This window comes from Thalassophryne amazonica, chromosome 11, assembly GCF_902500255.1.
Source record: "Thalassophryne amazonica chromosome 11, fThaAma1.1, whole genome shotgun sequence".
In the NCBI taxonomy this organism is placed as follows: Eukaryota; Metazoa; Chordata; class Actinopteri; order Batrachoidiformes; family Batrachoididae; genus Thalassophryne; species Thalassophryne amazonica.
Window position 1 is genome coordinate 2,937,159 of NC_047113.1, and position 27,327 is coordinate 2,964,485.

The 27,327-nt window shown below is 39.5% G+C and overlaps 1 protein-coding gene across 1 annotated transcript in view; it reads left to right on the forward strand.

Annotated features, from left to right (window-relative positions):
- Positions 1-1,467: 1,467 nt before the first annotated feature.
- aup1 (AUP1 lipid droplet regulating VLDL assembly factor) overlaps positions 1,468-27,327 on the forward strand; it is a 33,753-nt gene continuing 7,893 nt past the window's right edge. Inside the window, exons 1-10 of the mRNA XM_034181846.1 lie at positions 1,468-1,793; positions 3,751-3,888; positions 5,081-5,231; positions 12,197-12,375; positions 19,157-19,229; positions 20,691-20,764; positions 20,896-20,962; positions 24,174-24,276; positions 24,383-24,514; positions 24,667-24,806. Coding sequence (XP_034037737.1) covers positions 1,753-1,793; positions 3,751-3,888; positions 5,081-5,231; positions 12,197-12,375; positions 19,157-19,229; positions 20,691-20,764; positions 20,896-20,962; positions 24,174-24,276; positions 24,383-24,514; positions 24,667-24,806 — 1,098 coding nt within the window. The 5' untranslated portion in view covers positions 1,468-1,752. The remainder of the gene's footprint in view (positions 1,794-3,750; positions 3,889-5,080; positions 5,232-12,196; positions 12,376-19,156; positions 19,230-20,690; positions 20,765-20,895; positions 20,963-24,173; positions 24,277-24,382; positions 24,515-24,666; positions 24,807-27,327) is intronic.

Below are 27,327 nucleotides of genomic sequence, written 5' to 3' on the forward strand. Positions count from 1 at the left end.
TTGCTCACAGGGGGTCGTTTTGACCGTTGGGGCTTTACATAATTATTGTATGGCCTTGCCTTACAATATAAAGCGCCTTGGGGCAACTGTTTGTTGTGATTTGGCGCTATATAAAAAAGATTGATTGATTGATTGACATTCATGCCAGTAATGCCTGAAAGGAAATGCTTTTGACAAAAACTACAGATTTTGTTTATTCCCATTTCTCCAGAGATCAAAGATCCACCATGTAGAGTTTATGTCCAAAGTTTAAGGATCCAGTGACCAATTTCATATTTATTTACTTTAAGACTCAATAAAATGTTCAATTTCAGTTCAATTTAATCCGCTTATAAAGTACCAACTCACAACAAAATCTAAATATACTAAAACAAATACATCACAATTGTACACATATCAAATTGTGGTATATGTAGAATTGTGATGTATTTGTTTTAGTATATTTAGTCATGGACATGATGAATATTGTTACCTGCTGGACTGTTTCTAATTTTGATTGGTATCAATGGAAAATGTCTTCTGTGAACTGTCGGTATCTCAATATATTATTATTAAGAATATATGCAGTCATATTTTTATTGATTTTATCAATTGAAAAAAAATCATATATAGATTCAGGTATAATTGAAAGATCTGGGCAATAAATTTGATCCTGTTTGCAGTCAATTTTTGTTATACTGTTGGTTTTTTTTAGGACATCATATTTATACAAATAAGAAGTGTTCACTATGGTCTATGAAGTATAAGAAATATATTAAAAGAAGTGTGACAGTGTATGTTGCACAAAAATAAAAGAATGAGGATTATTGAATAACAAGATGCATATGATTTTTATTTTATCATTGGGCAAAATTGCATCTGTCAGATTTTCACTCCTGATCCAGCCCTGAGGATGGCGCATTGGAGAAAAGCAAAGTTATCTGTAATCATTGCAACGCAGAATTTGCATTTCACCGAAGCTATACAAGTCTCAGGTACCACCTCAGTGGTTAGTCATAGTAACGGTTTGAGTAGAACTTTTGTGTGTGTGTGTGTGTGTGTGTGTGGGGCCCTCCCTGACCAGTTATGCTTAGGGCCTCCAAAACCTTAGCAGCGGCCCTGCTCTTAGTAAATCTGAAGTCAAAACCATCATAAAGATGGAAATGAACAAAGCATGACAAAAGCAGTGGGACAAGGAATCTAATAGATGGTTTTTACATTAAATTCTGGAACAGGTTGTGTTAAGGAGACAGGGTAGATGGAGTCATAGGGAAGAAGAAGTAATCACACGCCCACGTATACATCATACAGGTTTAAATCATTCTCTCAACATCACTGGAAAACATGAAACCGGTCAGTGTTTGAGATCCCTTATGTCCCATTAACATAGCATACGTCAGACTCCATTAATGCTCAACACGCAAACAGTAGGTGGCGGTAATGCACCATGTCGCTTTGCAAACCGCCATTAAACTCGACAGAAGGAGTAGAAGAACATTCCTTGGTGGTATGCAGGTGCTAATGGCTAATTAGCTGTATGTAATTGTGTATATATGTAACATATGTTGACAAGCTCTCAGCTAAGTTCACCTATAAACTTACTGACAGCACGTCTGAAAACGTTTCACCCTGCTCCTCGGCATCGAGAGCATACACTTTTATGCCCAAATGACAGAGTCGCTGCTGTGAACGTTATGAGCGGTGTAGGTTTAGGCTGCGGGCTGTGGTTGTGTTGTTAGCATTAGCCTGTGAGCAGGGTTCAGGCAGACAGATATGGAGACTCGAGGCATTGAAGACATGTTTGACTTTCGACGGTAAGTCGCTTAAAACTGTTCAACCCATCAGCTAGTTGTAACGAGCCACAGTTCCCCTCACATTCAAGAAATATAACACAGATGTAAAATCTAGCTGTAGTCACTGTTGGCTAACTGCAGTATCCCTCCTCCCCCCAAGTTGTAAACTAACGCTAAGCAGCTAGGCTAGGTGGCTAGTTACCCATATGACAAAACAAGCCAACAGTCATTCTTTTCATTTCACATATGAGAAATCAACTTTTATAATTCAGCTAGCCCATGTCAAACTATTACATCCGTTCCTTTAAGATGACGACTTCAAAAGGCAGCTGAAACTTTAAACTTCAACAAGTCACTTTACCTCATTCGCTTGTGCCTGTTTGCGTTCACATTAAAGGCATTTTCTATTATTTTGTCCATCTAATTTATTTTATTCTAGTTTGAGAAACACAGATTTTGAACATTGTGCAGTGTAATGACTAACTTCACCATAGAGATAAATCAACAGGCCTGCCACAGTGCCTGTAACAGTGACAAATTTTTAGTTTTGTAATGTTGCTTTGATGAAGACTGTTGGTTGGGATTGTGTTTCAGTGAACAGCTGTGGGTGTATTTCTGGCCACTGGGTGTAAGAACTGAAATTATTTTTGCATGCATCACTCTGTTATCAATATTTTAAGCTGACACTGAGGCGGCACAGTGGATTAGTGGTTAGCACTGGTGCCTCACAGCAGGAAGGTTGTGGGATCAATTCCCGCCCTTTCTGTATGGAGTTTGCATGTTCTCCCCATGTCTATGTGGGTTTCCTTCCATAATCAAAAACATGCTTATTTAGGTCTGCTCCTTTCTTTGCCCTTGACCTCTACATCTGGAGTTGATCCTCTGGCGCCAGACTGTGGCTGCCCACTGCGCTTCGTGGTTGGATCGTGTCTAACTGTGATTAGGATGGGTTAAATGCAGAGGACAAATTTCGTTGTCTCTGTGCATATATGTATAATGACAATAAAGGTTGGTCTTCTTTTAATATGAAGTGTCAACTACTGGCATCAGTATTGTATGTTTATTGTAGCTTTTCCTCTGGTTTTTTTTTTTATTGTTCATAAGCAAAACACTGCTTGTCAATGTGAGCATAATGCAGCTATTGAAAGGCCATACCATTTTTTTAATTATTATTATTTCACAATAAAATGTTATTGCATAGAGGATGTACCTGCTTTTGTTACTGTTTCCTGGAGTAGGTTGCATGTTAAAAAAAAAAAAAAAAAAAAAATGCCACCTTGAAGAGGAAAAAACGTGTAAGACACACTAGAGTTTAAGTTGAGCCTTTTTTCTCTTTTTAGCTCTTTAATTTGGGTGGTCCTGTGACTTCCACCGTAGTGGAAATCACAGGACCTCCCAAAATAGAAAAAAAAACAAAAAACGACTTATACTCCAGAAAATATAGCATGCCTTAAGTGCGTCTTCTACATATGATTGGGGAAGCTGTAAAAATGAATGAATTACAATTCTTAAATTAATGAATTTTCTAAATTGCAATCATTTTTGGAAACACCTCTTTATCCCTAACGACAATTCTGCAAATATCTATGCTTCTGGGAAACAACACACAAATATGATGGAAATAAAGGTTATAATTCTGACTACTTCTGTTAGTTGGTGTCAATTTCAATTTTTTTTCAATTTAAATTTCAATTTTGTGTAGGTTATAATTGGTAAGTATGCCTTTTACAGTAATAATATGTCAATATAAAATATAGCACCAAATGTTTTGTTACGCTGTATTCTCATTGCAAAATTTCTCATAATACATAACAGTATTTTGTCACATGCCTATTTCTGAGTAAGAGGTGTTTTTTTTTGTGTTTTTTTTGTTTTTTGCAATAATTTCTGTTAAATTGAAATGATGATCTGTTAAAGGTCATCACCAAAGAATGTGGAGTTTTATTTTTTTCCAACACTGTGTTCTTCTTTTGTACAGGTTCTCCAAAGACGCTTTAGTTCTACTGTTGTTGCTGTTTTATTTTCCAGTTGGGATTTGTTTGATGTTAATCCGAATTTTTATTGGAGTTCACGTGTTCTTGGTGAGCTGTGCACTTCCAGAAAGTTTTGTTAGGCGGTAAGTAATAAAAATATTTATTCAAAACTGAAACACAGATTATCCTTGTCAAAAAAAAAAAGCTTCCTGCTCTTTTAAGCGGCACATTGTTTATATTCAATGCAAAGCATCATTAGAGAGCAGAAGCTAAAGTAAATTGCTTCTTGTGGCCACTGAAGATGTTTTCGTATGTTTACTGGCTCACTTCAGTGTAATTCATTTTTGAAGACTCATTTGTAGTCTTTCCTTAGCTTAGCCTAGCTGACCTGCCGTTGCTGTTCATAATGTCTCACACAGTTCAAACAAGTTGTGCCAAGTGGAATGAAGATTATATTCCCTCTTTATTCTAAAGTGTGGTGTTTCAGATAAGAGCATGATTTATTAAATTCACTCATTCTCTAGGGTGAAGAATGCCTTTCTCATTCAGATTCAGAGAGGTTTTCATTTGTGAGTTGGCTCAGTCTTGTTCCCATTTGTAGCACACCTACTCTCACCCATTTTGCGAGCCTGGCTAATCTCGACATCAGAAGTGCCACAAGTGAGCGTTTACTTGTGGTGCACTATATTGTGAAAATTTGGCTGGTTGCATTTTCTGACTACCGACAGGGCAATTACCAACAAAGCATCACAAGCAACTTGATTGGCCTGTCTGCCTGTATTTATGTTATGGTCATTGTGTATGTTTTAAAAAAAAGTAACCACGGTAATAATAGGAGGTTCACTGGTCCTTACCTGCATCTCTCGGTATCGAAACTTTTAGAACTGAATATACAGTATATTTTAAGGAGCTGTATACTCACCTTTGCTGACTTCACATATGAGAAAATATGTGAAGTCAGCACCTTCTCCCATGCCTCCTCTGGATCATCCAGATGGTTACTGGTGAACTTCAAACAGGCCTGGACATGACTGACTGCCATTGATCCTGGGGTTTCCCTTTTAATTACACGCATGTTATGCATCTCTCTGTTGCACATTTGCAGTAAATCAGACTTTGGTTTGAGTCATTTCACAGTTTAAACAAAGGTGATTTGGGCATGGTTATTGAACATACAATTTCATAAAATTTTAATTTATTGAAATGACTGTAATAATCATGAATAACAGTCTTACTAAGTGCATCCATCAAAATATCATTTTATAGTGTTAGAATGCTGTGTGTTTTGCAAAAGAGCTAAACCCCTCCTCTGAATGTCTTTATCTGTTATTTTAGATTTATTGTCAGGGTTATGTGTTCAGTGTTGGGGATGCATGTCAGACAGAAGAATCCTCGCTCCAGAGACAAAAATACCAAGCTGTACATATGCAATCATGTGACAGAGTTTGACCACAACATAATCAACCTCCTCACCCCCTGCAATACCGTGAGTGTTTTAACTATAACTTTGTTTGGCTTTGTGTTATAAAATGCTACCTATGTCCGATGGTTTAAATTTTTACATCTGCGTTGCACAGAGAATGGTTTTCTTAAAGACTATGTGAAATTTCAGCCACTGTTTACCAGAAGGCACATGGAGACTCGAGCCTAGATTTGATCTATTTTCAGATATGAAAATCCTTCTCTGTTCTTCTCCACCATGAAGCTGTAACTGGCAACAGACAAATGTTTTTTCACTCACATCTAGAATGACCTATAACTTTTTTGGAGTTTTCATAGTGTCTTAGTGCATCCCTCAGTAGTCTTCTCCTTCCACAGTCACTCAGTTTTTGAGCACTGCCTACTCCAGACTAGGGATGGAGTAGCATTTTTGGATAACCAGTCAGGACAAAATTGTCACCCTCATGTAATGAGAAGCTTCTAATTGTGGTCTCTCTGTTGACAGTCGGGTGATTTGTCAACAAAATCTATCATAGTAGAAACAAAAATCCTTATGTTATAGCAGGTAAACAGACACTATGTTTCTGCTGAGGCTGAGTGCTTTTAGCAAATTATGCATTGTAAGCTAGTTATTAACTTTATTATCAAATATGTGTGATTGTAGTTGCACCTTTTATTTGATTATTTTATTAAGTTACAAGGCAGGATAACTTGTATTGCTTTAAGGCAGATATTTTTTTGCACAGGTAAATGTTAACATTATTATTAGTATTATTACATTTTTTACTTGAGTATTCTAAAGATGAAATGAACTGTGGTTTCTTCAGACTTCAGTCATTATACTCGTTAAACTTGCATCATTATCAAATTACACATCATGATGAATATTGAAATCAGCCAATATGGAGGAAAAATTGAGATTTCTATTTTTTCCATATTGCTCAGCCCTCCTGCTGTTTGATCACTGCATAATGTGTTCAGTAAATGTTTGAAGTTAGCCACTGTTTGTTACTAGGTAAAAAGTCTGTTTTCTTCAGGCTTTCTAAGATGCTTAACTTAATATGAGCATGTTTTTCTGCCACTGACCCTGCTACGTTTTTGTTTGTCTGGAATATCTGGGATTTTCCTTGAAAATTGTGTATTCTGGCCATTACCATTGTGCCAAAGCCAGAGGAGGAGCTTAATACTTGTGTGTCAGCATTTAAGTTGGAATACTGTACCAGGGGGTTTTCTAGGAAAATTTAGCAAGGGGGCAACAATAGATGGGAAGGAGCGGAGGGATCGAGCGGGGGGATGGTGCAGAAGGAGAGCAAATTTGAGGTCAAAATGGGGCATTCTGGGGCTTCTTGTAGACCGGAACAAAAACAACCAGGCCCATAGTCAGGAACTGAAAAGGGGAGGTGGGGACTTTTTTTTTTTTTTGATGAAACCGGACCTTTGTCAGAAGGGGGCCTGGAGGATTTTGATGTCCAGGAATGCATTCTGGAGGGTTTTTTGCTGACTACCCCCCCCCCCCCCCCCCCAAACTTCTCCTGCTCCCTTGTTTTCACTCGGGGTTGCCACAGCAGATCTAAGGTGGATGTGCATGTTGATTTGGCACAAGTTTTACACCAGATGCCCTTCCTGATACAACTCCACCTTACATGAAGAAATGTGGCAGGGGTGGAGTTTGAACCGGGAACCTTCCACACTGAAACAGTGTGCACTAACCACTTGGCCACCACCCCCCTTTTTTTTTTTTTTTTTTCCCCACATTTTCACCTTTTCTCTTACCCCAAATTGGTATCACAACCTACATGCTTGCTTGATAGGATTGCTATCAATCATTCAACATGTATTTATATAGCCCTTTACATAGCTCTTACGTGTTTTACAGTACAATCAAGGAACAAAAATTCACAAAAATAAATCGCCCCAGAGTTTGTATTTTGACTGTGGGACAACAAGTAAAGTTGATCATATGCCTGTAATGTCCTGCTGTATGTGCAGAGAGTTAAAATTTTAGACAAGTAAGAGGGTGTAAGTCCATTAATAGCTTTAAAAACAAACATTAGAATCTTAAAATCAGTTCTAAATACAAGTGGAAACCAGTGGAGTAAGTAAAGTACAGGCGTAATGTGCTCACTTTTGGAAGTGTTCATAAAAGACAAACGGCAGCAGTTTGCACAAGTTGGAGGCGTGCAAGAGAAGACTGGTTAACACCAGCATAAAATGCATTATGTTAAACAAATCTGGAGCTGATGAAAGCTTGAATGGCCGTCTATAGTTCACATCTACTGTGGAAGGACTTTACTTTAGCCAAAACACGTAGCCGGAAAAAACTTGCTTTGACAACAGAGTTTATCTGTTGATCGAACCTCAAACAGCTATCAAACACATACTAACCCCAAGAGTCCTAACTTTAACTGAACTGATTTTAAAGCTAGAACCCCAAACAGGCCCAGCAATACCGGGGCTTAGACATGCAGTGAGGAAAATAAGTATTTGAACACCCTGCGATTTTGCAAGTTCTCCCACTTACTGCAAATACATATTTGAACACCTGTGAAAGTCAATGTTAATATTTGGTACAGTAGCTTTTGTTTTCAATTACAGAGGTCAAACGTTTCCTGTAGTTCTTCACCAGGTTTGTACACACTGCAGCAGGGATTTTGGTCCATTCCTCCATACAGATCTTCTCTAGATCTTTCAGGTTTGGAGTTTCAGCTCCTTCCAAAGATTTTCTATTGAGTTCAGGTCTGGAGACTGGCCAGGCCACTCCAGGACCTTGAAATGCTTCTTACGGAGCCACTCCTTAGTTGCCCTGGCTGTGTGTTTGGGGTCATTGTCATGCTGGAAGACCCAGCCATGACCCATCTTCAATGCTCTTACTGAGGGAAGAGGTTGTTTGCCAAAATCTCACAATACATGACCCCATCCATCCTCCCTTTAATACAGTGCAGTCGTCCTGTCCCATTTGCAGAAGAGCACCCCCAGAGTATGATGTTTCCACCCCCATGCATCGCGGTTGGGATGGTTTTCTTGGGTTGTTCTCATCCTCTAAACATGGTAAGTGGAGTTGACTCCAAAAAGCTCTATTCTGGTCTCATCTGACCACATGACCTTCTCCCATGCCTCCTCTGGATCATCCAGATGGTCACTGGTGAACTTCACATGGGCCTGGACATGTGCTGGCTTGAGCAGGGGGACCTTCCTGCCCTGCAGGATTTTAAACCATGACAGCATCATGTGTTACTAATGTAATCTTTGTGACTGTGGTCCCAGCTCTCTTCAGGTCATTGACCAGGTCCTTCTGTGTAGTTCTGAGCTTTCTCAGAATCATCCTTACCCCACAAAGTCAGATCTTGCATGGAATCCCAGACTGAGGGAGATTGACAGTCATCTTGTGTTTCTTTCACTTTCTAATAAATAATCATAACAGTTGTTGTCTTCTACCAAGCTGCTTGCCTGTTGTCCTGTAGTCCATCCCAGCCTTGTGGAGGTCTACAGTTTTGTCCCTGGTGTCATTAGACAGCTCTTTGGTCTTGGCTATGGTGGACAGGTTGGAGTGTGATCGATTGAGTGTGTGAACAGGTGTCTTCTATACAGGTAACAAGTTCAAACAGGTGCAATTAATACAGGTAAAGAGTGCAGAATAAGAGGGCTTCTTAAAGAAAAATTAACAGGTCTGTGAGGGCCAGAATTCTTGCTGGTTGGTAGGTGTTCAAATACTTATTTGCAGCAGTAACATACAAATAAATGATGAAAAAAAAATCATACATTGTGATTTCCGGATTTTTTTTTTTTATGTCTCTCACAGTGGACATGCACCTAAGATAAAAATTTCAGACCCCTCCATGATTTGTAAGTGGGAGAATCTGCAAAACCGCAGGGTGTTCAAATACTTATTTTCCTCATTGTAAGTTATGTTATTAGAGAGGTCTTGTCTGAGTGATGCTGGAAAAACTAATTCATGCATTTATTTCCTCTAGGCTGGACTATTGTAATTCATTATTATCAGGTTGTCCTAAAAGTTCCCTGAAAAGCCTTCAGTTAATTCAAAATGCTGCAGCTAGAGTACTGACGGGGACTAGAAGGAGAGAGCATATCTCACCCAAATTGGCCTCTCTTCATTGGCTTCCTGTTAATTCCAGAATATAATTTAAAATTCTTCTTCTTACTTATAAGGTTTTGAATAATCAGGTCCCATCTTATCTTAGGGACCTCATAGTACCATATCACCCCAATAGAGCGCTTCGCTCTCAGACTGCAGGCTTACTTGTAGTTCCTAGGGTTTGTAAGAGTAGAATGGGAGGCAGAGCCTTCAGCTTTCAGGCTCCTCTCCTGTGGAACCAGCTCCCAATTCGGATCAGGGAGACAGACACCCTCTCTACTTTTAAGATTAGGCTTAAAACTTTCCTTTTTGCTAAAGCTTATAGTTAGGGCTGGATCAGGTGACCCTGAACCATCCCTTAGTTAAGCTGCTATAGACTTAGACTGCTGGGGGGTTCCCATGATGCACTGTTTCTTTCTCTTTTTGCTCTGTATGCACCGCTCTGCATTTAATCATTAGTGATTGATCTCTGCTCCCCTCCACAGCATGTCTTTTTCCTGGTTCTCTCCCTCAGCCCCAACCAGTCCCAGCAGAAGACTGCCCCTCCCTGAGCCTGGTTCTGCTGGAGGTTTCTTCCTGTTAAAAGGGAGTTTTTCCTTCCCACTGTCGCCAAGTGCTTGCTCACAGGGGGTCGTTTTGACTGTTGGGGTTTTTCTGTAATTATTGTATGGCCTTGCCTTACAATATAAAGCGCCTTGGGGCAACTGTTTGTTGTGATTTGGCGCTATATAAATAAAATTGATTTGATTTTGATTTATGTAGTTATGCAGTAAAATTAAATTCAGTAAATTTATTTTTATATAGCTCTTCAATTAAACACGGCAGAACTGTAGTAAAACTCAGGCCCGGAGTAATACTGATTTAAACATTTTAGTTGTTAAAAATAAAAAACAAAAAAAACACACAACACTCTTTCCATCTGGATTTGCCTTTGGTTTGCAGTCTTTGAGCAGGTACAATGTAGAAGTTGTGTATTTATGTGGAAAGCATGAACTAATTGAGAATTAATTAACTAATTAAATAGAACTAATTAATTAATTGAACCACAGCAAGGACACACAGGGACACTTAGGCTGTTAGCTATTCGTATTGAGTAAAGCTGTACAAGGCCTCTGACAGAAACTGACATAAATTTGGTTGTGATACCAGGTCAACATCGTGAAGTCACCCAGCCCCACACTAGCGGGAGAGAATAGGTGTTTAAGCACTCAGCAATGCTAAAAACTACTGTGTGTATGTACACAGCATTTTTTTTTTTTTACATTTGTTGCCATTTTGGATTTTGCTACATAGGGTTTTGTACTTTTGTTCTGGTCAGTATAGCGACAACCAACAGCTATATATATATATATATATATACAAAAATATAAACGCAACACTTTTGGTTTTGCTCCCATTTTGTATGAGATGAACTCAAAGATCTAAAACTTTTTCCACATACACAGTATCACCATTTCCCTCAAATATTGTTCACAAACCAGTCGAAATCTGTGATAGTGAGCACTTCTCCTTTGCTGAGATAATCCATCCCACCTCACAGGTGTGCCATACCAAGATGCTGATTAGACACCATGATTAGTGCACAGGTGTGCCTTAGACTGTCCACAATAAAAGGCCACTCTGAAAGGTGCAGTTTTGTTTTATTCGGGCGGGATACCAGTCAGTATCTGGTGTGACCACCATTTGCCTCATGCAGTGCAACACATCTCCTTCGCATCATCCGTGAAGAGAACACCTCTCCAACGTGCCAAACGCCAGCGAATGTGAGCATTTGCCCACTCAAGTCGGTTACGACGACGAACTGGAGTCAGGTCGAGACCCCGATGAGGACAACGAGCATGCAGATGAGCTTCCCTGAGACGGTTTCTGACAGTTTGTGCAGAAATTCTTTGGTTATGCAAACCGATTGTTTCAGCAGCTGTCCGAGTGGCTGGTCTCAGACGATCTTGGAGGTGAACATGCTGGATGTGGAGGTCCTGGGCTGGTGTGGTTACACGTGGTCTGCGGTTGTGAGGCTGGTTGGATGTACAGCCAAATTCTCTGAAACGACTTTGGAGACGGCTTATGGTAGAGAAATGAACATTCAATACACGAGCAACAGCTCTGGTTGACATTCCTGCTGTCAGCATGCCAACTGCACGCTCCCTCAAATCTTGCGACATCTGTGGCATTGTGCTGTGTGATAAAACTGGACCTTTCAGAGTGGCCTTTTATTGTGGGCAGTCTAAGGCACACCTGTGCACTAATCATGGTGTCTAATCAGCATCTTGGTATGGCACACCTGTGAGGTGGGATGGATTATCTCAGCAAAGGAGAAGTGCTCACTATCACAGATTTAGACTGGTTTGTGAACAATATTTGAGGGAAATGGTGATATTGTGTATGTGGAAAAAGTTTTAGATCTTTGAGTTCATCTCATACAAAATGGGAGCAAAACCAAAAGTGTTGCGTTTATATTTTTGTTGAGTGTATATAATGCATAAAGTCTCAGTGCAACTTAAGCTAATCTGAAGAAAATCATTAATGGGCCAGTCACACAGCACACAACGATTCCTGAACAAAGGGAAAAAGTTTTAAAAAAGTCAGTTTGTTGAGAAAAGGTGGACAAAAGAGCTTTATCACCGAACAGCCTGCGAAGCAAGATCACAAAAGGGACGAAAGAGGAACTAAACAAAATTGAAGCTAAAGATCTCGACACTTTAAATGAAAAGCGTCTGGAGCCACAGCTGTAGCAGTGTGTGTCTGCATCTCTGAGTTCCAGGACTCGGTGCTGGACTGCACAACAGACTATGCAGACAGAGCTGAAATTCAGCTAATTCAAAAAGGACTCATACGGCTCAGAATTCAGCTCAAAATCAGACTCAAATTGTGCAGTTTATGCTCAGCTTAAGGTGACTCTGGCTCTTTCTGTTCATTAGCCTCAGTTGGAAGGCTCCACAGGTTTTGTGTGTTGGGCGAGAGGCTTCATGGAAATCCATCCAGCGTCTGGTTTTGGAGAGACTCTTCAGAGGTACTGCTTGAATGAAAGCACCCTGCCTCTGCTTCTGTTCCCTGAGGAGGACACCACAAATGGACGTGCTGGCCTGCTAAAGTTCAGGTTAGTGCATTTAAGTATGTTACAGGACGTGGCCACCAATAAGAACCTCTGTAGTAGTTATTTGTGTGAGCATAGTCCATGCAGATGTTAAGTATAATCTGTTGAGATCTGTAGGAGATGCTGATGACTTGTTTCTGCATGATGTCACATCCACCACATCAAGGAACCACATTGGGCTTTGCTGGGGTGAGCTGGCGGGGATCTACATTTTTCTGCAGTCTTGTTTCTTAGAGTGCTAAACATAATTACAGAGACTCAGCTGAGAAGGACAACTTGCATTGTGAGGGAACGTCAGTTAAGACCCTGGCCATGTGGCATTCTTCTCTGTGTGATCCAGCACGTTGGTGCCTTAGTGTTCAGAACCATTGCCTTATTTTTTTTGGGGGGGGGGCATAATTTGAAATAAGAATGTTAACCGTATATACTGTGGTATATTCATCTTTTTCTTAAAATTTCAGTAACTTCTGAAATGGTAAAACAGTGACGTGGGACCTCTATGGCAATTGCAACTGTACGCCTAACTGTATTGCTACAGTATACTTCACATAGTACAGAGGTATTTTAAGAACGTTTATTGTGCAAAACTGCAGTAAGTAGAAAAAAAAATCCAAAAATGTTTCTCAAGTAACTTCAACTATTTGAAAGACTTTCATAAAGTAGTAAAAATTTAAGCTGATAAAAGTGAAAACAAAAGCTGACCTAATTTGCAGAGGTTTTTTCTTCTTCCCATCTCTGCTCAAAGATTTATTTAACATTCGCAGTGGATGCATTAAGTGTTTTCCCCTTAAATATGTTTCAGTATCGGTGGTACTCTCCAAAGCCCCCCTCTCCCATTTGTGAGGTGCATTGACAGGTCGCGAACCGCTCAGACACACAAAAGCTAAAGTTATGTGATATTCTCATGAGTTCCTGCTATGGTTCCACTAAACTAGGCCATTAGTGGTTTAAACAACAACAAAAACATACTTTTCACTGAACAATGGGATCATTCAGTTGTAGGCTGATGTTGCCAAAGCCTGCTCTACCAGTTAGTACAGCATAAGCATGCAGACTGACTATAATGCAGGTTATACCATCCAACCCTAGTAGGACTGTATCGGTGGTCTATGTGACATCACACAACACCAGCTCATACCTGACTTGTAAGGCCGGGTTCACACAGCAGGATAATTAGGCCGATATCAGACCCGATCTTCCCCTTCCGACAATCTTAAGGACTCGCCGACAATCGTGATGATGCTAAAGATAATCTTAGGAGATATTCCTGTCATGTGTGGTGTGTTCAGAGTGCTCTGATCTGCTCGGAAGGGCGTCAGGAGCGCTCCGATCGCAAATCGGGGATATTCAACATGTTGGATTTTTTTTGACTCCATATCGCAGCGTGTGTTGTGTCCGCCGACCAAAACGAGCACACAGCCTGCTGAATGTGATGAGCAGCCAATCAGAAAGCGAGGTGACGGACGCACAGAGTGGAAAATAAAATCAAAACAGCTGTTCTGACCAGAAAGTCCGGTGGTCGTGCTATCTCCACTCCTTTAAAGAACGCCTTCTTTTTCTTTTTGTATCGTTTTTTTTTTCCCTCTGTTTTAAATAGTCCACAAAGTATCTCTGTTTGTTTACTCTGAATCATGAGATTTTGATTTCCTGTCTGAGCTGGGAATGAAGTCTGTTGGTGTGTGGTGGTGTTGTCCTCACCGTGTGGCTGAACACCACACGCTATACCACCAAACCTGTCAGATCTATGATTTTTTTTATCTTCACGTGTGTGTGGTCTCTCAGGTTTTTGGTATTGGTTTACCACACCAATAACAACTTACTACCTGAATACGCCTTAGATTTCAAAATCAGGTCACTGTGACACTGACATTTGAGTGTTGTCATAGAAAAAGTTTGTCTTGGCTGTATTTCCTGCTGTGTCTGCCTGGTAGTGATTGACTGCCAGATTATTACAAGATTCTTCAACTTGTGAAAATTCAGGAGGGCAGCCAATTAAGTGATTTTATTATTGGTTAATCTGTCAGCAGTTTGTGATACTTCAGCTAAAATGCTCCAAATAAGCTCTGTTAACCTTTGAAACATATTTCTTTGCTCTTCGATGTAACCTTGCTAGTACTTGTCCAGTGTGGCACTATGATTTACCTTGTAATATGTCACCTTGTTGACTGTTGCATAAGATGTACCTTTTTTCTCAAAAAACTTTTAGTTGTCTTATTTTCTTGTTATGTAATTTACCTTCATATACAATCATCACACCAATACTACAGCACAGCAGTCTCCTTTTCCTAATAATGATAGATATCTCAGTATTTTAGCTTCATACTTGTGACTCGAGGTGCAAGAAGCAGCTCATTTATTAAAGCCATTAATAATTATCCCTCTTCCACAGCTCTTTGAGAGAGATGAATTACATTGGCACCAATTTTCTCACTACTAATTTCCCCACAGAGTTCTACAGGCAAATTATTAGAGAAGTGAAAGCAGCTGCAAGACTGACTCATCTCTCTCTTTTCACAAATGTTTCAGATGAGGTGTCCTGGAAATGCTTATAAAACTAAAAAGTCTGGAAATTCAACAAATTATTTTTTTTCCTCCCCACCAAGCACTAAATGTTTTGTCCTCGGGAAACAGTTACTTTTAACCTACAGCTTTTGTATTTTCTCAGGAAATATTTTTGGAGAGTCAGTTAGTAGTGACTAATTATTGCTGCTCTTAAAAAAAAAAAAAAGAAACACAGTAAAACAGACCTAAACTGTCATTATATATACCAGATATTCGCACTCACAAGACAAAAGGAAAAGTCCCAATGCTTTTGTATGGTTTTCCATGTAATAAACACTGTATATAACGGACTTAGTATAATGGATTTTTGCTCACATCGGACAAAACTTCCCGCCCCATCGTAATGCATTCCCATTAATGACCCGCAATTCGTTGAGGAAAATGTATGTACCATACCATTGGTTTGGAGGTTGATGATTACATAAAGAAACGAAGCTCGCTGAGGAACAAATTAATCCAGTAAAAGCCACTGTTCCTGTGGCAAATTGCATAAAGACGCGATGGAGAATTTTAAAAGGGTAACGCACACATCGACATCATTGCATGGCGTTAGAGTTGCAGCAGCATGAATCAGGCTTTAGGATTTTTAAGGTACCACTCTGCAGCGGACTTAGAGAAACAACCGGATTTTGTCCGTTTTATGCGTACAGTTGTTTCTCAGTCATTTACATACCCTGGCAGAATATTTTTTTTTTTTTTTTTTTTGGCATTTGTCAGAGAGTGATAACACAAAAATGTTTCTTTCACTCATGGTTAGTGGTTGGGTGAAGCCATTTATTGTCAAACAACTGTTTACTCTTTTTAAATCAGCTACCCAAATGACCCTGGTCAAAAGTTTACATACCCCGTTCTTAATACCGTGTATTGGCAATGACTGCTTTTTGACAGATTTACACTTTTTTCCAGTTGCCTGGGTAATTTTTGAGATCAGTGATCAGTAGGAAGCGCATGGAGTGTTCAATGCTGAAATAAGTGTTTTTGACATCAGACACCTTGGGCAGCTAAAGAGCCCTCTGGGTTTTTGAGCCATGAGCGCACTCATTATTCTGTTAGTTTTTCCCTGCTAAAACTTAAAGAGCATATGTCTGTGAGTAATACTTACTTTTTAGGACAAGGCAAGGACTTTTGAGGACAAGGAAGTTAAAAATCTTAGCCAGAGAGAAGAAATGGTTTGAGAGAGGGGTCAAGGAGGCATTCTATGTGAAACAGCTGAAACCCAGCCTTAACTGGGGAGGGGGTCTGAGACACGCTTTGTCCCCTGTTTACAATGGGGTACTCGGGTCAAAGTAGTTTCAGTCTTTTGTTCATGGTAATGAGTCATTCACGTCATCAGGAGAGTCATCAAGGGAGCCATCAGGAGAGGCTTCCGTCCCATCGTTAGGAGGGACAGCTGCCCTGTCATTAGGAGGGTGCTAACTAGAGCACAATAGGTGCTAATTAGAGCTGTTCTTTAGTCACTAGCCTATAGCAGTCTGCCTCTCGGTAGGAGGGGTCTGGTTAGGTTAAAGCTCCAGCTTTTGTGTCTTCTGTTTATTCTTCTCTACAAGAGTCAACACAGAAGTCAGACTACCAGAGCAAGAATTTTAGCTGAGGAAGCTTCTGCGATTTGAAGCGAAACGTGCTTGCGTCAAGCAACACAGTCCAGTCGAAGATTCAAGCTTCTCTACTTACTTTTTATGCTAAACTGACCTGTTATGGTTAATTCTTCCCCCAATTCTTTCTGTAATACTGCCCCTTACAGGGCACAAACTCAAACTATTCTGCACTTTAAAATTTAATCAAAGTCACAGCAAAAATAATCAGTCCTGGGCCCTACAAGAACTTCTCTTACAGACAAGATCCGCTCTTACAGAACCCCGGACAATGGATACAGTTTTTACACAGGATTACATATGTGTAACAGAGGCGGACCTTTTTTCGCAAAATCCTTCTTATTGGCCCCCGTGGGTATTCAAGGGAGGTCCATCCCCCTGCCCCAGGCCCGCGCAATAACGGGAGACATATGATTTATAATTGTAACCTAACTCTGTTTATTCTAAGTGGTACAAACTGGTTAAATCCAGTTCTACATGCACATACCAAGAGAGAACAAAGGAAAGTGAGAATAAGAATGAAACTAAAAGTATAGCACTTAATACCAAAAGAAGTACAGAAAACAAATAAAGAAAACCATAATTGAACACAAATATATCTAACATGGTCTTCTGACAGTTGACAGATGTATTTTATAACTTAAAGACAGGAGCAATGCTAATGTGTTAGCATGTCTATGGCATTTTCAATGTTAAAGTTAGCATTAGAGTCTAATGCATTACAAATTGTAATATCCATTTATGCATTGTAATCATAGCATAATAAAAAATAAAAACAGACAATATAAAGTTCATTCAAAAAGGAGTGGGAAGACATCTAAACTTATTGAAGAATAATATAAATTTATTGAATATCTCATTTTTTTCCTTAACTGTTATTTTAACTTGGATGTGTGTTTTATGTACTAATTGTGCAATTAGTATTACTACAGTTTAAATTAATATGAATTTTAACTTTTGATGTGTGCTTTTATGTACTATTTTTGCAAATGTTTTATCACAGTAATTGTTCTGTTATGTTCCACCCTTCCCTCCTTCCTTAACAGTATGGCTGTTAATAATCATGATAATAATAATAATAGCAGCAACAGCAATAATAATAATGCTGCAATACAATTTTAGAAAAATGATAAATATAGAAGTAAATAACTGTTTCCTGTGAACGCCTAGTGACTCTCACACCCCCACTTCATCCCCGTATCCTGTGAAAACACATCCTTTATATTTTGTTTTAACCTGCTGAATGTTTGGACACTGCTTTAACTCCTCACCCACACTGTTCCACAGTCTGACCACACATAATGAAATGCAGAATCTTTTCTTGTTTGTACAAATTTTTTTAATTTTAAAGTTCTTTTTCACTCTTTATTGATATCTCTTCTCTACATCCCTGAACAATTTCAGTATGTTTTTTGGTTAGTTCCTCTAACTTTCAGTATGCTAACATCTTTTTTGCTGGCATAGTGAGTAAAGCTTAACAGTCAAAAACATTTTAAAATCCTGAAATCATGTTAGTGCCTGTCTGTTGCAGGTTTTACAACAGCCAGACCGCCTCACCCAGCAGAAGGGGGCAGGAAGGCTGCTGCTGCAGAGAGAAAGAGACAAAAAGTGTCATTTACTTTCCACATGCAGTGACACAGATGTGTGACAGAAGACATGAAAAGCGAGGCACTTTTCACTGTTTCATTTATAAGCAAAACTAATTCCAGACATTTTTGCGACGTTAACGGCAACTGTCATTTTTACAAAGTGAATATATTGCACGTCTTTTAAAGTAATGCACTAATTCTGAAGGTTTGAGCATTAGCAGACACACGGGCCAAACGTCATTATGGGAAATGAGTCTCTCTCAATCCCATCCCCCCCCCCCCCCCCCCATCCCCCCGTGAAAATGCATATAACACTGCCATCTACTGGATGGGAGTGTGAAGTAAATGTCACTTCCTTACAGCAGCAGGCTGCATAAAGACAGAAGCTGTGGCATATTATTATTCGTTTTGGGTTTGTGATCACCTTTGATTTTACTCAGAAGTCTTGGTGGTGCTTAAACTCAAAATTGGCTTATCAGTAGCTGACACTGTACGGAGTCAATACTAAAAGTTAGCGGCTAGCTGTAACTTCTGCTAAATTTTTTAGAGGTTTATAGGTTTAGTGTTATAAAAGTTAACTTTTCAGGCAGCAGATTAGCGGTTGTTGAAGCTACGTTTTTGGTTAGCTGTGCGCACCACTACTTACAGGACCTAATACGGTTCTGTTGTTTGGTGGACGAGGCCACAGGTAGCACCAGTGCATGCTGCTAGACCTGAATTGTACAATATGCATCTTCATTCATATCATTTAGTCTATATTTCACAGATATGGCATTTTAAATGCTGGTCCTATTTTGAACGACACACTGCTTTGCATCTCACTCACTGAACCTATAGTGTGTTGTTTTTGGACAAAATGTGCAGCAATTTTTTTCTGTGACCACTATCTGCATGATGACTATGTTCTTTTATATCAGAGAGAAAACTAAAGTCAGAATTGTCATTAATGATATAAAGTGGTTTGCTTGTTGTTTTTTGTTTTTCAGTCTTATTTATTTCTTTATTTTGGGGTGTTTCTTACCAACACTGTTTTCCCTCCAGTTCCTGGCCTTTCTCATTGACTGATTCCATTCAGCCTGTGGCCTTGCGGGTGACCAGACCATTCGTTGCTTTGGTAAAGTTTTTAATATCAGGTCGATGTGCAGAATATAGGGTGTATGGTTTTCTTCAGGGTGTATAAAGCCATATTAATTGGTAAGACAACTTGATAACGATTTTATCATATACCTATAAATGGCACGCAGAACACAATGCGCATGCTCTCCCTTCGCTCACTGCCTCCAGGAGTACGGATGCGGGACCCTCAAAGAATCCAAGTCATGGCCACGGAGCTCTGCGGCTGCGGTTACTGAGACCATGCAGCGGGCGCTGCGCATCAAAACAGCGAGCGTAGTCTCTGGACCCGGTGCTGGAGTTGGATGCAGCTCAGCACAGCAGACGGGGCAGTGTGAGTGGCCCGCTGTGTTGTTTACCGAGCCCGCAGACTCAGTAAGCGCAACGGAGGCAGTGAGAGCAATCGCGGTGATGCCGACCGGTCCGTCTGATAAGGACGCAGAACAATGCGTCCTTATCAACAAATATAATGCAACACAATGCGCTGTTTAAAAAAAAAAAAAAAAGGAAGCATGCAAAATTACACTAAAAAAATCTGCAAAACTGCAAGGCCGCGAAAGGGAGCTACATTCTAAAAATAGGTGATAGGTGAAATCCGCAAAGTAGTCAGCGTTATTTTTTTACAATTGTTATAGAGGTTTTAAGGCTGTAAAACCCCTCACTACCCACTTTATACACTTTTCTCAAACGGGCATTAACATTTTCTCACACTCAAAGTTCAAACCTTAATAGAAAAAAAATAGAACATTTTCCTATAAATAATTATGACGGCGTTTAGGACTAACAAATTTAATTTTAATGCTCAACCTATGAGGTTGGACACGTAAGAAATTAATAGTGACTCACCAGTATTTCACAGTTCCTCTGACCGCGCCCCCTCGTCGTGGCGCCGCTCCACTGTCCGGATTGGCTGATTACTCGGGTGGTATGAAAAATATTACCCGTCTGCAAAAAGGGTGTATTGCTATTTATTCTTTAGTGTTTTATCCAATCACGTTTGTGTATCATTTATAGGTATATGATAAAGTGTAAAACCTGTCCCAAATCAACATGCAAATCTATCTCAGGTCTGTTGTGGCGACCCCTAGTGAAACACGGGAGAAGCTGAAGGGACTTGTTATGAATAAAGCACACTGGCAATGGAGCTGATTAGCATTCCATTTGTATTTGTAATTTAGCCATCTCAGTACCCAGAACTAAGAACGAGTTGGGGAGATTGCCCATACTGTGAATGAATTAGGTCAGAGCACCAACTCACCAGTGGAGTTGGTGCTCTGGACTATGATATATGGTTGCTTAGCTGCAACGTTTCTCTGTCTTTACATGCTTGACATTTTTTGATGGTGCTTTGTTTTATTTTGTTATTGGTAGTTTGGCCAAAGCATTTGGTCTGTAGTTGTAATTAGACCATGTCAGACTCTGCTTTAATAAAATATTAAAATCATGTTTCCTGTGTTCACAGAACACACCAGAGTCCACTTGGCTGGTGGAGCTGTTATGGACATTTTTTGCTCCATGTACAGTGTATCATGTAAGGTACTAAATAATTTGTTCTCAGCATCTATTATTGAACTGACAATATTCTCAATCAGACTTATAAATAAGAGCTGGAGCTTTTGGCTGTCAAAAGGCAATTTATTTTATCTGTAACTTTCTCTTTATCCCAGTTGGCTTCCACTGGTATCCAGACAAGATGGCGAGACCACACAGGAATTTGCCAACAAAGTTCAGGAGGTAAAATTGAGTTTTGCCGTTTGAGTAGGTCTGTTAATTTTGACAAATATAGACACATGTTGAACGTTCATGTATATTGTCTTGTTTACTGATATTAATACACGTCTCAGGAGCATCCTCCAAGAAAGTTAAAGTGATAGAAACAAGATCATAATTATTCTGTCAGTTGTGTGCTCAAAAGTGCATTAAATTAAGTTTGAGTTAGAGTCAGGGCTAGATACCCACTGCACTCTCAATTTAGTTCTTGACGATTGTGTTACAATTACATCTAATATATAAAGCTGACAGCATGTATGTGTGTGTTCGCTATGCACAGCCACAGTAATTAAGCAATCGACACCGAACTTATCATGGTGACTTGGGGCACAAAGGGGGAGGTCACTGGGTCCCTTAAGTTGAAAGTATACATGCGCAAACACACACAGATCACTACCCTTCTCACTGGAGCCCTTATCCAATCCACTTTATTTATATAGCACATTTCAAAAAACATAAGTTTATCAAAGTGCTGCACAGTGATATACACACAAAAACAGACGTAACACAAAAGGACGAACAAAAAACAGATCACACAAGAACAGAGGTCACACAACTCTCACGTTGAGTTAAAAGCCAATGAATAAAAATAAGTTTTAAGATGAGATTTAAAAGTAGGTAGGGTGGGGGACAACCTTATTTTTAGTGGTAGCTCCTTCCACAATTTAGGGGCCGCCACAGAAAAGGCTCAATCTCCTCGTGTTTTTAAATTGCTCTTAGGGACAACGAGGAGGAGCTGATCAGCTGACCTAAGAGATCGTGAGGGAATGTAAACATTTAAGAGATCTGAAATATATTGTGGAGCTGATCCGGTTAGTGCTTTAAAAACAAACAATAAAATTTTAAAATGTATTCTAAAATGGACTGGAAACCAGTGAAGAGAAGCCAGGATCGGGGTGATGTGTTCATGTTTTCTAATGCCTGTTAAAAGGCAAGCAGCAGCGTTTTGGACCAACTGCAAGTGTACAAGGGAAGCCTGGTTAACACTGAAATAAAGTGTATTGCAGTAGTCCAAACATGTGGAAATAAAAGCATGAATCACTCGTTCAAAATCACTAAAGGATAGAATAGATTTAATCTTGGATAAAAGCCTCAGATGATAAAAACTTTTTTTACAACACAGTTAATCTGTTGGTCCAATTTAAAATCACTGTCAAGCTTTTTTTTTTAACTTTATTTTTAATCCAAGTTTTCTAATCTTACAAAGAAGAATGAAACATAGAAAATATACCACACATAGAACTTAAAACAGGTGGGTCACTGGGGGGAACAATGGTGCATTTAGAGAGAGAGAGAGAGAGAGAAAAAAAAAGAACATAGACAGTAGATTTGAATAGCAACAGATTACAATAAACCTTGAAAAAATGCCAAGTATGAAGGAGTTGGGGCATTTGCTTGAACCCACCCACCTTGAGTATGTGGACCACCTAAGTTGGTCCATCTAGTATGAGCTAATGGGGAGGGTGTCCCCTGGGGCCGTTACACCAAGATTAGAAACTGTGGGTTTAAAATAAGGTAAAAGGGGGTCCAGGTCCTTATGAAAGGCATCACAGTTTCTCTTAGGGTCAAAAATGATTATTTCAGTTTTTGCTTCATTAAAATTTAAAAAGTTCTGGCCATTGAGGCTTTGATTTCCCTGAGATAATCCAGCAGACGTGTGGCATATAAATGATATATGTTTTTTAAAAATTTGCCCAAGCGGGAGAAGGTATAGAGAGAAGAGAGCTGGTCCAAGGATGGGCCCTTGGGAAACTCCCCAAGGTAGGGGGGCACATGAGGAGACACAATCGCCAATTTTAACTTTAAAACTTCTCTCTGGCAGGTAGGACCTGAACCAGTCAAGTGCTGTACCCTTTAAACCCACATACTGTTCCAGGCGAGCAATGAGAGTTGCATGATCTACTGTATCAAAAGCTGCTGTTAAATCTAAAAGTATTAAAAGGGCTGCGTTACCAGAATCAGTGGTCAGTAAAATATCATTAAAAACCCTTAAAAGTGCAGACTCAGTGCTATGAAAAACTTTAAAACCAGAATGAAAGATGTCAAGGATGCCATGAACATCAAGATAAGTCTGCAGTTGTAAAAGTACAGCTTTTTCAAGGATCTTGGAAATAAAAGGAAGCTTCAGTATTGGTCTGAATTTTGACAAGATGTTCTGATCCAGATTTATTGGGGAACATTTAAAATAAAATTGATTGTTTTGCTTATTTTCACAGTTCAAGTGGTACTCAGGTCAGGCAGCAAGCATGACACTTTACTTACTATGTAGTACCAGCTGGCCAGAGTGCCCTTTAGTTGCAATCCGAATGGGCAGCACGTGCCGCGTGTGAGTTACAGCATGCATTTTTTCAATTAAAATGTACCTACTGTGTACGTCATGCCAGAGCATTGCAGTGATATGACATGCCATCACCTTTTATCATCATTCACTTGAGAGGCACCATTATGAACATGATCACATTATTTTAGAGAATAGATATAGAATTTGTGTGAAAACAGTTATTATAGAAATCTTACAAAGCAAAAATCATGTGGATGCCTTATTTGATCAGTGGCCGGGTGGTCTTCCTGTAAATGTGATTTGTGTGAATGCCATCAAAACCTCTTCAGGTTAGAAACTGGTGTATTTGGAAACCACATACATAAAAATGGAGCTGTGGTGTGTCCTTCGCGGTATGTTCCACTTCAGTGTTGCACAGCTTAGGAAGCCTTACTTTTTGTTTTTTTTCCTTTGATCCTTTTGTTTCTTAAACACACTCGTTAATCGCTGTAACTTTTTTGCAGATGTTTGTTGATAGTAGAAAAGCTGGGCAGGAGCATTAACTCCCTTAATATCAAACAAGAGCCATCTGCTGGCTGGATGAGGTGTTACAGAGCACATTTGCTGAGAAAGTGAATGGATGGATAAAGTCATTGCCTTTTGAATTTCAAGATTGGTTTCAGAAATGAAAATTGAAACACACTGCTAATTAAAGCCTCATTTAAAAATGAACCACTTTTTAAGGCTGATGCCAGGAAGCACAATGTGATTAGTTGAACTTTCTACCGTGTTCTATCCACCCATATCACTAATCACTTCTCATTTTCCTGAGCCTTTGTTTCAAACGTTTTGTCAGCACATTGAATTTATTTAGTTAATTGTGTAGCTGAAGATTTAAATGGGTTTTTATTTCAGCTGCTTGCCTGTGAGCTTGGCTTGGTCTCCACAAAGATTACTAAAGCAGATAAAGCGGAGCACATCAAAAAGAACAGACACCCGACATCACAGACATCTACAAGTAAGTAAATTACACAGTATAACTCATACTGTGCATTACCTGATTTCATTTTAAGATAATGAGGCATGTCTTGTACAAATGGTCTATTTTTTCTTTTTTTTATTAGCTGCCAGATCTGGATCTCTTGGTTTCATGGTCCAGAGTTTGGGGACAGATGATCACAGGATTGCTAAAATGGCACAGCAGGTGAAGGATGTGCTTCCTCATGTCCCACTGAATATCATCACAAAGGACTTGGGTATGGCACAGTTTCAGTGTACATCTACATTGTAGCCACACCTACCTGCTAGCTCCACTTAAATGTTGAAAATGTCTTCTCAGACCTCTGACACAATGACACAACCATGTTCTGAAGCTACAGTTTGCTTTAGAAATTTGTTTTATGTGCAGTGAAAACCAACTGTGTTGACGCCACAATTACAAATCTGCTGGAGAACAAGGATGAAGCTCAAATGGAAGCTACTGGGATGTCGGCATTTGGGTCCTCTCAGAGCATGGCTTGTTCCTCTGGTCTCACTTCCACCATAAAGGTTTGAATTTATACAAGTTTATCTCTTGCACAAGGGTTAATTTAGAAGCCATACTAAATATCTTGAACACATGGGGTATGTGGTCACTCTATGTTCTGTAGAGCATTTCCCTTAGTCGACTTTTAATTTCCAATGGTGGTTACCAACTGATGGAGAGCAAAGTATCTCGGGACTCAATTGACTAGACCTACAACAAGTCAGAGAAACTAAATGGGACATACTGAGTGGTGCAAAAGCTCATAAACTGTAAGGCCTGAAACACACTGGCAGCATCATGTGCGTGTTGCGGCTGCACTGCATGTTGATTTTCATGTAGGCATCACACACAGATTCAACCTTGTACACCACCAACATGAGGGCAGTGTTCCAGATGTGTGTTTTACATCTTGGCTGATGCAACCCTCCAGACCGTCGAACTGGTGCCTATTTTTCCACATGTGCCATGAGCAGAATGCCAGTAAAATAGAAAAATGATCTGAAGACATCAGGTGGCAACATTAAATAATGGACACCTTTTATACCTTGCACTGGGAAATGAAGAAAGAGGAGCCACTCTGCTTTACGTGAGCCTGATCCCGTCAGATCTCAGAAGCGATGCAGAGTGGGTCCTGGTTAGACCTCTTCTGAAGACTAGGGGCTGTATGTGTTGCTTCAGGTTAAACTAGAGTTGTTAGGAATGGCATCTGGCATAAAACCTGTGCCAAATCCCAAAACAGATCTGTGCTGGACCCACTGTGGTCACCCCGAACAAATGAGAGCAGCCTCAAGCAAAACAACTGGGGAAAAGAAGAAAGAAGCTATAGACATTTTTTAAAATTGTTTGATAGATTGAAAAACAGTTGCATCACTGCTGTTCAATAATTACAAGAAGTCAGTTCTGCCCTTTACTTTTCCATACACTAGGGAATTTTGTGGACATTAATTGATATGAATCGGTATCTAGATACAAATGTGCGTGATGCGAGTGTATCGATTCATTCACCGTGCATCAATTCAATTGACAGATGAAAGCACGATGAATCGGTCGCTGCGTGCTTGCATCGATAGGCATTGGTTGTTACTTAGTAATGACATTAACAGTTCAAGTTGTGAGGTTGCAGTGACTCATATTTCAAAAGGGTATTATGGGCTAGTGACCTCTCAGTTCCTGAAGTAATGGGCCACTTTCTCCATGTGATGAACCCTTCATATACATCAATGGGCCTATGTAAACTGGAATAAAATAAAGAATTCCAAATTTCTCAAAACAAAACAAACTTTTAGTCTGTTTCAGGTGCTTGGGTGTTAAATGTTGTTGTTTCATGGGGTGATCTTTTAATAATTTGAGGTAACATGAAAGCATTTTGCAGCTATTTATGTTACATATGTCACTGAGATCTTAAACAAGCTGCGTCAGACCAAAATTATATTGTTAGGAGAAATACTGTAGAAACACTCACAGAACTGTGCAGCTTTGGAAATACTTGATCTAAAATGCATGAAAAGATTAAGGGTAGATAAAAGCTGGTTTAACCATAATATGGCCCCCTTTAGTATTTATCTTACTGTGAGCAAGACTTAAATATGGACTGTTTGTATTTTCAAAACTGCTCCCTGCAAGTTCAGATCTGATTGAGAAAAAATATATATCAATGAATCATACAGCTTTTTCTCTGTTGGTTTACATGTTTCAACAAATATGTGATTTTTTTAAAGCTCATTAGGTGTCAAGTGAGCTTTAACTAGCGAGCAGTTTGCTGTTCCAGAGCAAAACACTGTGGTTCAAACAAACACATTTGAGATGTTATTTCAGTCAAAGAACTATTGTCTCCATGTGAAAAGAACTGTATCCTTGAGGAAAAGTATTTCTGAGAGCAAATGAGCACAGGAAGACAGGAGAAATAAAACAACTTTTCAGTGTTTTCTTTTAAAGATTGAGACAGTAACACTGGCTGTATTGAAATATGAATCACTGAGTTGATATAGCGACTAAATCTTCTGAGGTAGACTGCGAGGCTGGAGGTGTCTGCATGTTGTCTGGTTTCCACTTTTTTTTTTGCCCTCAGTCATGCAGAGCTAAGCTAACCAGTGTTGCAAGATGCTGCTAGTGATAGATGATGTGACTGTGAATCTTGACTTCGCTGCAATGTTTCCAGATGCAACTGATAATTTCCAGTAAAAAGGCTGCTTAAAAACAGGCTTTAGTCTGCAACATAAAATTCTAAACCCCCCAGTCTAGCACCATACTTATTCTGCAACCCGGGGCTTAAATACTCTATAACCTCAGATTGCACATCATCAAAATAACAATCAGTATTATTGTAGACAAAATATCTCACACCCATAACTGGAGATGGTTTTCCAGTTATTCTTGGATTTCTTTTTTTTTTTAAGCACACAGGTGAACCATGGATTATTTGTCAAGTTGACATAATTGTGATTTTGTGTCATGGTGATGTGTTTTTAAAGCAATAACTGTATTAATTTCAATGCAATAGCAATAAAATCACACTGAATGGCATTAAAGCAGCTGCATGTGCAT